Raw genomic sequence first — 14,071 nt, 5'->3', positions numbered from 1 at the left:
CTGGCCCATTAGTTCCAGCCTCTTATTGTCTAATTCTCACATCTAGATTAACCCATTTCTAGTAATCTGTGTAACACCACGAGTGGTATCTTACCGGGAAAGATTCAGCATGTCTGACCTGGTGGCTGGATTCATGGCATCTGTCTCCCTGAGGTGAGGCACGGCAGTCTGACCAGAGAGGAGAGGCAGGGCAATTGTCTGAGCCATCTACCTCATTTCCTTCTTCCTGTTCTGCCTACTCCACCTATCTAAATCCTGCCCTATCAAAAAGCCAAGGCAGTTTGTTTATTAGCCAATGAGAATCCTCCATCACACATCCCCAGAAAATATAGTCTGGTGGGGTGGAATTATTAGGTTGATTCTTTAGAAACTGATGGTTGCTGATGGGTTATTGTGATTGGCTATGAGTGTGTGGCAATAGTTACTGTACTGTGCTTTGGATCCTCCTGACAGGTTATTTTAGCCAATTTCTCTTATTCATTGTGAGTTTGCATGTGTTTGCTTCTGCTTGCACTATTGCCCTGCCTCACGTCCTATTTATTGACATGTTTTCATGAAGTTGTGTTTGATTAGACTGCTTAGTTATATTTGGAAAAAATAATTATTTCAGTAGACCTAAATAAAGTGTCCTATGCCTGTGTAATACTTTGATGAAATACTAATTATGTCCAAGTTTGTACTTCCAAAAATGTATACCAACTAGTAATGAATGATTTGAAGAATTGGAGAAATGATAAGATGTAAAAGGCAATTAATGAACTTAATTGTTAATATTATAAGAGCAACTATTTACTTTATGTATATGCACCTGTGTGTATGTGCAGAACATTCGTACAGATGTGTGTAGAGATCAGAATAGGAATTCAGTCCCTTTGAATTAGAGACACAGATGTTGTGAGCCTCCACATGGGTGCTGGAATCTAAACCTAGGTCAACTACAAGAGAAGTTAGCTCTCTGGACAACTGAGCTGTCTTTCCAGTCTCTGAATTATGAATATTGAAATACTGAGGAACAGTATTTTCTTCTAACAGATCTACATGGCTGCAATTCACAGTAACAACAAAATAATTTGAAAAAAATGTGCTATGATATTGGCCTTTTGCATAGTTCATAGTACTACGGGAACATTTTCCTTTTGTCTAGTTTTCTCCCTGTAGAACTGGTTTTTGAAGTGTAGTAGGAAGTTTTGATGAAGTAGTGAAGGGTGAATTTGGATAGGTTTCAACTCTATAGTCTTAGCAGATCACTTAGCGTTGCAATGTTTGTACCTATTGTACCTATTTATTTATCTCCACAGTAAGAAAAACAGAATTCATTGTTCTATAAACCAAGTCACTGGATCCTTATAAAAATATTGTGCATGGGGTCAGTGAGAAGCCTCAGTGGGTAAACGCACTTGTTACCAACTCTGAGAATCTGATTTCAATTCCCAGGCCTCATCTGGCAGGAGAAAATCAATTCCCAACAGTTCTGTCCTCTCATGCATGTATACATGCATACATACACACACAAGCACACAAACACACACACACGAACACACCAAATTAAAAAATGTGAAATAAAATTTAAAAGTATTGTGTATAGCTCTTACTACCAGTGAAGCAAAAGCCAAATATTACAGAAGGCAAAGAATAAATATTGAATAAGAAAAATACCTGTACCAGTGGCCGTTATGTAAGGACCTTTCATCTTTCTTATTTTGAATTCCAATTCTAGGGGCACATTGGACTTTTTATTTTCTTTGAAATATTTTGCTAAAAAATGTCATCTTGTTTCCCAGATGCTGTCTTTGCAGGCGCTATGCCTACGATGGCGAGCATCAAACTATCTACACTGCATCCAATTGTGAACCACCCACACTATGAGGATGCAGACTTGAGGTGAGCAGTCATCTGCAGTCATTGAGTACAATTGTTACTACTTGCTACTAGCCCTTAGAAAAAGAAAAATGTGTTTGTTTACACACACACACACACACACATAAACACACACTCATGTACACATATTCCCATAAGCATTTTTATATTCATCTCTGGAAGCAAAAAAGATGTACAAAGAATTGGGTGTGGAAGGCACACCTATAACCCCATCACTTGGGAAACTGCAGCATGAAAACTGCTGTGAGTTCAAGGCTGACCTTGCCTACATAGTGAGTTCCAGGTCAATCTGAAGTATAGAGTGGAACTTTGTGTTTAACAAACAGATATCTTAAGGTACTGTTTCTTCCAATGTGGGGTCAATAGAACCTCAAATCTGAATCAAACATGAGCAATATAATGTTGTAGGGCTGGGGAGATGCTTTGGTCAATAAAGGACTGGTCACACTGGGATAAAGACCCCAATTCAGGTCCCTTGCACCAAAAGTCAGTAACAATGACTTACATAGGTGCCTCCAGCATAGGCAGGACTGGAGACAGGCATATTCCAGAAACTCACTGGATAGTATAGCTGAACTCTACATTCAGTGAAAGACCATGTGAAAGACTAAGCAAACAAAGACATTCACCATTGACCTCTGCTCTCCAGACAGACAGACAAGCACATTGATTAGTCAAACACACATATACACAAAGAAATGGTTTTCATGTATGGGGGGTTATGTGCCTGAGAGAGAAAGAGACAGAGACAAAGAGACAAGGGCAACACAATACAGAGAGATAGAGGCAGCCAAACAAGACAGACAGACAGACAGACACACACACACACACACACACACACACATACACCACACACGAGAGAGAGAGAGAGAGAGAGTAAGAGAGGAGAGAGAGAGAGAGAGATGGAGAGCATCTCTGGGGACCAGAGGTCAGTGGTGGATGTCTTTTCCTGAATTGCTCTCCACATATTCTTTGAGACAAGGTCTATTGAGCATAAGAGTCCAGCTAGGCTGGCCAGTGAGTTTCTGGGTCTCCCTATGCTTTAGTCACAGATATGAATGGATTTTACTGGCTTTGGGTATAGGGGACCTGAACTCAGGTCATCATCCCAGTGCAACAGGTATGGATTTAAAAATTATTTTTGATCAGTCTGTCATTTGTTAAAGAAATCATTTTCTCTTAATTTGTGGGCTAGAAGAAAAATTTTAATTTGTTTTAAAATTTCTGTCTGGTTGTAGTGATTGAACACCTCAAACTTTGAGTTTGCTCAGTATCATGTAAGAACTCTAACTTAACAGCCAAATTTCTATTGTGCCATATTCAAATGAACATCCTGGCTTTTCCTATCTGTGGTAGTATCCTGGATGCCCACCGCTAAATACTTTTTGGGCAGCATTACATTCAATTTATCTGTTCCTAGAGGGGAGATTATCTACTGGAATCCATATTACTACAAGCCCCAGCTTCTATGTGGCTATATTCTATTAGCAGACTCTTTTGTGGGTTACGTGAAGCAAAATTTACAACCTAAACTATCAGCCTGCCACCCAGTACAACTTTAAATTAGCTTAGATACAACAAACTTCAAATTGCTTTAACATTCAGCGCATTAAAAACATAAATATTGTGTGAAAACCAATCTCTCAAAGCAGGTACAGAATTTGATCATACACATTCATCTTTCATCCACTGAGAGTTACATTATCAATTTGCTAGCAATATTTCTGTAAATATGTTTGTAATTACTGTTTTTAAATTTAAAGGGCTCGAACAAAAATAGTTTATTCTGCATATAGTCGAAAACCTGCAGTAGAAGTAAGAGATAAACTATTGGAATTACATGTGAATTATTATGTTCTAGAAGAAGCATGGTGTGTGGTGAGAACTAAGTGAGTATCAATATTATGTATCATATGATATGTTGTAAAGCAAAAACCATTGCATGTTATTGTGTCGTGATAAAATGCTGCTTCATAGAAGTCCTGATTCATTAAGGCTTTATATTTTAGATATGTCATGTTAAAATATTATGTGCCACAACATATGATATAATACGTTCATCTAGAGAAATTAAAATGTATTATCTTCTCATAATAACTTAAAATTATATTTTAATATCTTAATTTTTATGTGATTTTTTATATTTACTTTGCATGGATATATGTATATGGAAACATAAGACTGAAGAAATAAGGTGTTGTTTTAGCATAGATATTCATCATGTAATTCTCTAGTCGGGTTAAAATATCTATTGTAAATATATATTCCATAATTTTTCAAATTTTTATAATATTCCTATTGATGTCTGAATTATAAGTGAAGTATCTCTTACTGTTACTCAATTAGATTAGATGTATAAAGCTTAAAAATTTCTTGTAACTGAAGATGATACAGTAAGTAAAAATATAATTTTTTACATTTGCATTTTCAAAAATAAAAAAAAAACATGTTCAGTGTATTTCTTGAGGTTATTGTTTAGATTTCTGAGTAGAGGCATCAACAGATCCATGCAAGTAAATTGTTGCCTATAAGAACACTCCCATTCATCAGTCAGAAGATCAATACAGGTTCCAGTGTCATTAGACTGTATTACCTAGAGTGTCCACTTTTCATGCCAAACCTATTAGTCATACACATGATGGCAAAATGAGACCAAAACTCTGAACATAGGAAGTTATCAGAAAACTGATTCAAAGTATTTGATTGAGCATCTATAGAGTCTATATTCACTATTCAAAGATTTAATAAAAATAGTCCTGGGGATACAGTTCCAAGGTTCAGTCTTGCCTGGCATGTGTAAGACCCTGGCTTCTGTTCTAGCAACAATAAAAATGGGCCATGCCTTTAATCCCAGCACTGGAAAGGCAGGTGGATCTCTGAGTTCAAGGCCAGCCTGGTCTACAGAGATAGCCAGGGCTACTCCGAGAAACCTTTTCTCAAAAACAAACAAACAAAAAAGGGGGCATGAAATAAAGTAGAATTTACCATCAGTTAGTGGAAAGATACACTGTCTCAACAGAGTTAAACACCTCTGTTAGGAGTTCTAGAGGGAAAATATTTCAAATGAACACTTAAAAGTGCTGAACAGAAAATTTTATATGATACAACAATTTTTTTTTTTTTAAAAAAAAGAGCAGTGAATTTGAAGTAGACCAAGGAAAAGCAACTAATAAGAACAGGGCTTATCTAAATTGTTTTTAAGGAAAACTTGCAGAGACTTCGACAAGGTAACTAAGTGACTGAACATGAGGGGAACAGCTGGGACAGAGCACAGGACCAGAGAGAATGAGAAGACAGAACACAGGACCAGAGAGAATGAGAAGACAGAGCACAGGGAACCAGAGAGAATGAGAGGGACAGAGCACAGGACCAGAGAGAATGAGAAGACAGAACACAGGACCAGAGAGAATGAGAAGACAGAGCACAGGACCAGAGAGAATGAGAAGACAGAGCACAGGACCAGAGAGAATGAGAAGACAGAGCACAGGACCAGAGAGAATGAGAGGACAGAGCACAGGACCAGAGAGAATTAGAAGACAGAGCACAGGACCAGAGAGAATGAGAAGACAGAACACAGGACCAGAGAGAATGAGAAGACAAAGCACAGGACCAGAGAGAATGAGAAGACAGAGCACAGGACCAGAGAGAATGAGAAGACAGAGCACAGGACCAGAGAGAATGAGAGGACAGAGCACAGGACCAGAGAGAATGAGAAGACAGAGCACAGGACCAGAGAGAATGAGAAGACAGAGCACAGGACCAGAGAGAATGAGAGGACAAGTGATAGGAAATGAGTGCTGAGAAAATGTCAAAGTCTCTGAGGTTTGAGGAAACCATTAACTGAGAGATCCCCTACAAACTTCATCAAATCCACACAGGGCAAGTCCAGAGAAAATCAGAGCAAGGCTCACTGCAGCCCAACGGAAAGGTCAGAGCTAGGCACGCTGCAGCCCAACAGAAAGAGCAGGTGGAGGACTGTCTTGAAGAGAAGAGGCAAGTACACCATGATGGACATCTGACATCTCATCAGGAATATGCTAATCATCCTGCTGCTGGAATGAGCATAGTGAATAAAGAAGTCAAGAAACTCTATACTTAGTGAGACTCATCTGCACAGAGGGTTGACTGATGGTGTTCTGAGGAACATCATCTGGACAGGAGGGTCAACTGACGGTGTTCAGACCAATGAAATCTAAGCGGCATCTTGCAAGCAAACTTCCACTTTGAGGAGGCCTAGAGTTCTCTGTGTTGTAGAGAAGTAATTCCTGGCCGGGCGGTGGTGGCGCACGCCTTTAATCCCAGCACTCGGGAGGCAGAGGCAGGCGGATCTCTGTGAGTTCGAGGCCAGCCTGGTCTACAAGAGCTAGGTCCAGGACAGGCTCTAAAAAAGCTGCAGAGAAACCCTGTCTCGAAAAACCAAAAAAAAAAAAAAAAAAAAAAAAAAGAAAAAAAAAAAGAGAAGTAATTCCTGGTGGTGGCTCAGATGCAGGGAATACAGCAATGTGCTGAGAATTTGCACATGCTAATCACCGTATTGTTCTATGAGAACATTTTGAAATTTTGTGAAATAAAGAAAATATCAACATATTTTAGCTTAAATGTGAATAACATTACAGTAATAGCACAAAAAAGAATAAATGGAAATATAAAACTGTATTTACTGAAAACAATTCAGCTCTACTACCCAACAAAAGATATTTTGAAGATTTGTTTGTATTCCATAAACAACTACTAATATAAAATGATAAATGGGCTGAGAAAGAAATCAGAGAATTAACAACTTTTTCAATATCCACAAATAATATAAAATATCAAACAGGTGAGAGATCTATATGACTAAAAACTTTAAGTCTTTGAAGAAAGAAATTGAAGAAGTATCAGAAAATGGAAAGCTCTCCCATGTTCATGGGTAGATAGGATTAACATAGTAAAAATGGCACTCTTACCAAAGTCTATCTACAGAGCCAATGCAATCCCACCAAAATCCCAGCACAGTCTTTCACAGACCTCAAAAGAATAATGCTCAGCCTCATATGGAAAAGCAGCTACTGAAGCACAAAATTTAAAATAAAATTAAAATGAGGCAGCAGGTAATGGAGTGCTATTACTAAACATTTTACTTAATTTCATGGAAAGCACTTAGTGCTTATCAGATAAAATAGATATTAAAACACAACACCAAAGGAAACAGCTCAATGCTGAGCAGTCCAGTACAGCGGGATGATGGAATGATTGTGGCAATGAATGTCTGTGGGTAAAACAGAACACGAGTACATGTGAAAGAAAGACTGACAGCTCAGAAGGAGAAACAGACCAGTAAATACAGTTTGACACTGCAACACTTAGCAAGTGATACAGAAGCTTTGTTGAAATCCTCAAGGATATACAACATCAAATAAAAATAACATAACCAACTGAAATGTACATAGAACTCTGATACTCTGACAAAAATCTGTAAATACACACACATACAAAATGCATATATATGCATTTATATATAAATATATACATATATAGTCTATATATATTGATATACAATATTGGTATTTTATATATTATATCTAGAACATTTGATAGGATATTTAAACTTCTCAAACTTAATAAGAAACTACACAAAATTTGGCAAATTTGTACCGGAGAAGATATTTTGAATGACCCATAATATTACTAAAATGACTAAAATTATGAAGACTAATAGTACCATATTTCTATGTAAATAAAGAACAATTTGAAATTACATACATTGTTTTTAGAACCAGAAAGCATTACAGTCACTTTGGAAGATAATGTTGAACTATAAAGTTACGAATCACACTTAGCAGTCTGCCTTTCAGTTCCGCTGCTTGGTGTCTGCCTAAAATATGTTGTAATGTGTTCACATATTAATGTTAATCACTGTCACCAAGACTCAAATATTCCAAATGTTCAGTAATTTGAGAATCAACAACAAAGAAACTGTAGTACTTTTATGTCATAAAATACTGCTTAGGGACATAAGGGCAATGGTACTATACAAGAAATATAATATTCTCATTTTATCTTTTATAATAAAACACCCAGACAAAAAGCAAATTATGGGAGGAAAGTGTTTATTTGGTTAACAATTCTAGGTCACAGTTCATCATGAGGGAAGTAAAGTCAGGCATTCACGAACCTAAAGGCAGACTTGCTTGTTATTACCATATTATTACACATTACTGTTATTACCATATTATTACACACACACACACACACACACACACACACACACACTGGGTTTTAGACCGAGGAACTGAGTTCACCCCAAAGAAGTATGGCAGGAACCATGAAGGATGTTGCTTGCTGAAAGGTTCAAAGGCTCATCATGCTCATCTAGATTTGCATTTATATTTTAAAACATTTACTTATGAGTGTGTGTGTGTGTGCGTGTGTGTGTGCATGTGCATGTGTGTGTGTGCGTGCATGTGTGTGTGTGTGTGTTTCTGCATGTATGCATGTCTTCTTTGCAGGTGTCTGTGACGGTTACAAAGGGGCATTAGATTTCCTTTCTGGAGATACAGGCATTTGTGAGCCACCTGGATATAAGTCCTCTGCAAGAGCAGTTTGTGTTCTGAACCACTGAGTCGCTTCTCCAGCCCCTCAGCTAGATTGTCATGGGATTGGTGCTGTCCACCGTGGCTTGGTCCTCCTACATCAATTAACCACCAACACAATCCCCCACGAACATGCCCATGGGACAACCTGATGTATTCCTGAATTGAAGCTGTCTTTTTCAAGTGTTTTAGGCTGTGGCAACTTGACATTTAAGCTCACCAGGACAAACGGTATCCAAGGTATCAACAGTGCAGTATTCTAAGATAAGGAGGCCAGAAATGAAAAGCTTACTCAGTGTATTTGCATGGAATTTTAAATGCTGTAGTGCAGAAACGAGATCCATGCATGCCCATGGATCTTCCCCATGCTTGGGATAGAAGACTGACTACAAGAAGGACATAGGAACTTGTTAGGTGATAGGAATGTCTCTGAATTGGCTGTGATGATCCTTACATATAGTCTAACCTTACATGGGAAATGTCAGGATTTTATATGCTATACTTCAAAATACACTTCAAAAATCTGATGTCAGTTTTGCCTGACTTCTTCGAATTAATGATTCCTATGTAGGTTACTCTCTATCAAGGCATCATACCTAACTCAGTGTGCTCCTATTAGCACTCCCCGAAAAAGAAGGGCTAAAGAAAGCAACTGAGCCTAAGAACCTCCTTTCTCTGCCTGGATGTGTTTATACTAATTCAAAGCATTTTATATTTAAAAATTACAAATCTTCTGAGAAATTTAATTAGCTCTCCTTTAATTTAGCTCATCCAGTAACAAACAATTCTTATGACTGGATGGGAATCGTGGTCCACAAGTATAGCTATGTTTCATTTTGGAGCTAAACTATTTCAGTTATAGATTTCTGACCCATGTTTTGCATTTATTGTCAGCATATATTAGCTAGGACTGGAAATGTAGCATGCTTCATTTTCTTTTCCTGAACTTAATGGTTTCTAAAGATACGGTTTGAAGTTTTTAGTAGTTAAATCAGTTAGCCTCTGGAAATTTAGAAGCTATTTCTTAATTTGAATATGTTAATTTATTTACTATGGCTATTTATCTATTCCGTTTATCTTTCAGACCTGGTTGCAGTATGCTTGAGATCTGGATGTGGAAGACCCTTCCAATGCAGCTAATCCCCCGCTCTGTAGTGTCCTGCTCAAGAACGCCAAGCCTTACTTCACCACAGTATTTCAGAACAGCATGTACAGAGTCCTGAAGATTAACTGAGAACAAGGCTCTCCATCACTCTGCGCAAAGATGTCAAAACAGAACACTTCCAGCCGTGCAACAATAAAAATCACAAGCTTTCCTAAGAGACACTTTCCAAGAAGATACAATTATTTAAAGTTACTGGTTACTAAGGATAAATTACTTCACTGTTTACATCAACTGTGAGCCTGCCAAGCTTACCTCATAACTGATTTCAGACATCGTATACCTCAACAACAAACGTTCATTTTAGAGTTTTGAGGAAATGTGTGTGCAAAATAACAACATAATTTAAGAAACCAAGGATAAATAATTCCTTTCAACCTAGCTAGATATGTTGCTTCTAGTTTCCCTGGAGCTCATGGATCAGCCGAAACCCTCTGAGCCATGACCACTCTGTGCAGACTCTGAGAAGCCTGAGGGTGGTGGTAGCCTCAACCCCCACGTGCTCTGAGCTTACTAGCTAGCCCTGGAGAGAGAGTTTTAATAGCTTTTAAGAACCTTTAAAAATCACTTCCAGTCCAAGTGTTTCTAAGCACTTTGACTTGTAATAGTTTGAATGCTGTGAAGATTATTAACTCAACCAGATAAATATTTGCCACTGATTAATTTCTAGACCAAACCCAATAATTATCAATCTGTTGGTAGAATCCTGTTGTTTTCTTTTAATAGCAGGTAAAATGAAAATTATTATGGAACCAAATCAAATTTGGAACTAGGCGTCAGTATAGAAAATTCAGCTGGGTTTATCAAATGAGGTTTTCAGGGTCTAGGCCGTAACAAAGCAATGGCCTTCTCTTCTCGGTGGCCCCTGGCTCGCTGAGTGTGGTCTGTGTTTGAAGCCACCATCTTTTGTATTTCATATTTTTAAGTCCTCATTTATTTTTAGTTTATGATGAAGATGGCACTGTTTTACAAATTTTATCTCCCAATAAAAGCTATCTGTTATAAATTCTTTGAAAATTGGCAATTATCTTGCAAGTACAGTGGGTACATGCGAAGAGCAACCCTCTCTTTCATGATACATTTGAAACACACTGGAAGTTTGAATCTGCATCTGCTACAAATTAATCATCTTAGAGTTTTTATACTTACATTTTCCTTATATTTTTGGCCAGCCATAAGAGATGAGTCAATTTCACAGATTAATTTATTTGCCAATAGGTAAGCAAATATATATAAAGTTGCTATAAAAGTTGGAACATATTTTAATGCTGGACACAAAATAGTCAAGAAAGAATGCTATATTGTGTTGATTTTAACATCTTCAAGTAATTTCTTTTGCTGTGTGGAACAAAGAAGGGAAAAGATTCATTAAAGTAACATGTTTAGGACAATGTTATCAGAATTCAGCAAAAATGATACAAGCTATATTAACCAATAAAATGTTCCCTACACATAGTATTTTCCTATGAATTTTGTTATTTTTCCTGTGCAATGCTTATTAAATCATTTTAAAGGTCTTCAAAGACTCTCTGTGTTTTCTTTTTTTCTTTCTTCATGGAACATATATTTTGAAATTAAAAGAGCCCTGAAATCATAGGTTGTTGGGTGTATTTACTGGGTGATGTTTAGCCATTAAAAGCATTTTGCCTGGTCTCACTGGTAAGCGATGGACTGTGGTAGAGAAAGTGAGTGAGGTGAAGTAGCGTAGAACCAAGTCTGTCCTGGTTCTTTCATACTTGGTCCATCACCAACCATCCATTGCAAAGGATATTGGTGCTTGTTTTTATGGTGGGTCCTGTGCCAAGCTTGTTCATGTTATCCTGTGAAGTTCCGTTTCTTCAGCATGAACCAGAACTCACCTAGTTTCAGGGTCAGTGAGCATTAGTTAAATAGTGTTAAAGTGCTCAGCTGATGTCACTTCTTCCTTCCCCAGCCCACTAAATAGTCATCTCAGTAATAGAGAACTACAGAAGGAGGTAGACCTGTCTCAAAATTCTACTCAGCTCTACATTAATTTGTTGTAGGTAAATAGGAATGTTAGACTTCAAATATTTTTAATTTTAAAATTAATTTAAACAAGCTATTACTTTCTTATCCACATGTTTTAGCACTTACTGTTTTGAAGTTTGAAGACTGCACATGAGCGCCATGAGATGGACGGTGGGCAGATGTCCCTCCTGTGCAGAGAGATGTCCCTCCTGTCTGTATTCCTGGCTTGTACACTGGCCTCAAAATGGCTGAAGGGAGTTCCACACTGCTGTCCTTTATTGTCCAGCTTCAGAAGCAATGTGTGGCCATAACAAATAACACTTACGCTTCATCCTTTTTCTGTCCATGCCCTAAAATAAATCACTTCTGTTCTAATAAAATTAGGCTTTTATTTTGCTTTATTTGTATAAGAAGGATGAAGTCTATTGAAGATAGGGAATTTGAACGATAAGGGAGTGTTTGGGGGGCTCTACTTCATGCCTGTATGGGTTTCAGCTTATTGTCTTCTTTTGCTGTAGTAAAAGAAGTTTTAGAAAAGTTTTAAAACTTCCTGGACTTTGTAACACCTGAACACATAAACACATAAAATTGCACAACTGTGTAAAACCATTACATTGCTTTTCTACAACCTTCTTTGTTTTATTGTACTTTTAAAACATTTTGGTTAAAAACTCGACACAAACATAGATTGACTCAGGTCTAACAGGGCCAGGCCCATCAATCAGTAGCACCACTGCCCTCCACACGTTCCTCCCTAGAAAGCCTTCAGTGGCAGCACCCTCTGTGCCCTATCTCCTATTACAGGACAGTTTTCTTCTGGCTCCTGAGGATGCTCCCCAGGCACTTCTGGACTTGCTTCTCTTATCAGAAATGTGTCCATGAGGTTTGATTGGCTTGCTTGTTCCTGTCTTCACAGATCTTTTGGTAAGGTGATAATGCATCACAGATATTCCCAAGGACCTGGAGAGTCTCCTGGGAAACTATGTCTCATATAATGTCAGAGAATCTATACCCATGATACCACAATAATATGACTACCCAGGACAGTGACAGCACCAACAGACATGCAAACTTGAAAGGGGTAATTTATCTGGGCCTCACCTGTAGACAAACAACCACAGACAGCTAAAGACTACTAAGAGAGGTAGTCTTCTCCAGGGATGAAATGAGCCCATGGATTTTGGTTGTCTAAGATGAAGGAGTAAGCCCTAAAATCATGTACATACAAGCAACTAAATGAGTTCAGCACATAGCATGTATATGTGTGTGTGTCTCTCTCTGTGTGTGTCTGTGTGTCTTTGTGTGTCTGTGTGTGTATGTGTGTGTGAGAGAGAGATAGGGAGGGAGGGAGGGAGGGAGGGAGGGAGGGAGAGAGAGAGAGAGAGAGAGAGAGAGAGAGAGAGAGAGAGAAAAATAAATAGAGGCCATAACTTCATAACTTTAAAAGAGAATGCAGAAGGTATGGGAGAGTTTGGAGGGGAAATTGTGTAATTATACTTTAACATATAAAAATATTTTTGGAGTAGGGGTTCACATTTGTAAAAGTTTCACTTTGTGTCTCTTTGAGTTTCTTCTTCTTCACTGTCTATCTCACCTCTTCCTCAGCTCTACATCCCAGGCCCTGTCTCAGAAGGTCTTCTCTACAGGTCCACACCTCTGATACCTTTTCCAGGGGACTTCAGTAGTCAGAATCACCCTTACCCAAGGTAAGTCACCAGCCAGATGCAGAGGGAGCAAGATGAGAATACCTCACTGAGAAAAGGTACCAAGTCACATGGCTAAACATAGAGAAGAACTATAGGTTAATTTAAGTTGTAAGAGCTAGTTAATAATAGTTCTGAGCTAATAGGGCAAAAAGTTTATCATTAGTATAAGCCTCTGTGTGTTTCTTTGGGCTGAACGGCAGCTGGACCGGGTAGGACAGAAACTTGCATCTACACCTGCCCTGTTCCCTTTATCATTATGTCTGTGTTTACTCCTCCATTTTTTATCTGTCAACCAAGTACTATGTACTAGTCTCACTCTGCTACTTTTCCTTTCCACTCACACCCACAGTAGCTAATATATTAATAATAATATCATATATAGCATAGTACTATCAGTGTTCCTTTATTTCCTACCATTGTTGACATCTAAGAAGTGATTATTTTTTATTTGATTATTACTGCATTTTCAAAATATATCTATCATTTATTGCTAATAATACAGGTAACATTCTATTCAAGTGCAATACTGGAAAATGAGCCTGGTACTACCAACACTGATCTATAAGAAGAAATGACACGTAATCTTATTATGACATAGTTTATCTTAAATATTGCAAACACTTCCACTGAACGAATAAAGGTTATTTAAAATAATGAACCAGTAACCTAACCCTAATGCACAAGTTCCAACTTGTAAAAAAAAAAATTATGGAAACATGACTCCTTCAATAATTACTCATCCCACCCAGACAAATAATTAAAAA

The 14,071-nt window shown here is 37.8% G+C and overlaps 1 protein-coding gene across 1 annotated transcript in view; it reads left to right on the top strand.

Annotated features, from left to right (window-relative positions):
• LOC119809294 (probable C-mannosyltransferase DPY19L2) overlaps positions 1 to 9,684 on the top strand; it is a 119,773-nt gene extending 110,089 nt beyond the window's left edge. Inside the window, 4 exon segments of the mRNA XM_038322147.2 lie at positions 1,782 to 1,881; positions 3,642 to 3,767; positions 9,535 to 9,560; positions 9,563 to 9,684. Of these exon segments, the coding sequence (XP_038178075.2) occupies positions 1,782 to 1,881; positions 3,642 to 3,767; positions 9,535 to 9,560; positions 9,563 to 9,684 (374 nt within the window).
• Positions 9,685 to 14,071: the final 4,387 nt, after the last annotated feature.

Source organism: Arvicola amphibius, chromosome 3, assembly GCF_903992535.2.
Source record: "Arvicola amphibius chromosome 3, mArvAmp1.2, whole genome shotgun sequence".
Lineage (NCBI taxonomy): Eukaryota > Metazoa > Chordata > Mammalia > Rodentia > Cricetidae > Arvicola > Arvicola amphibius.
The sequence above is the reverse complement of the archived record's forward strand: the minus strand, read 5'-3'. Positions and strand labels throughout refer to the sequence as shown.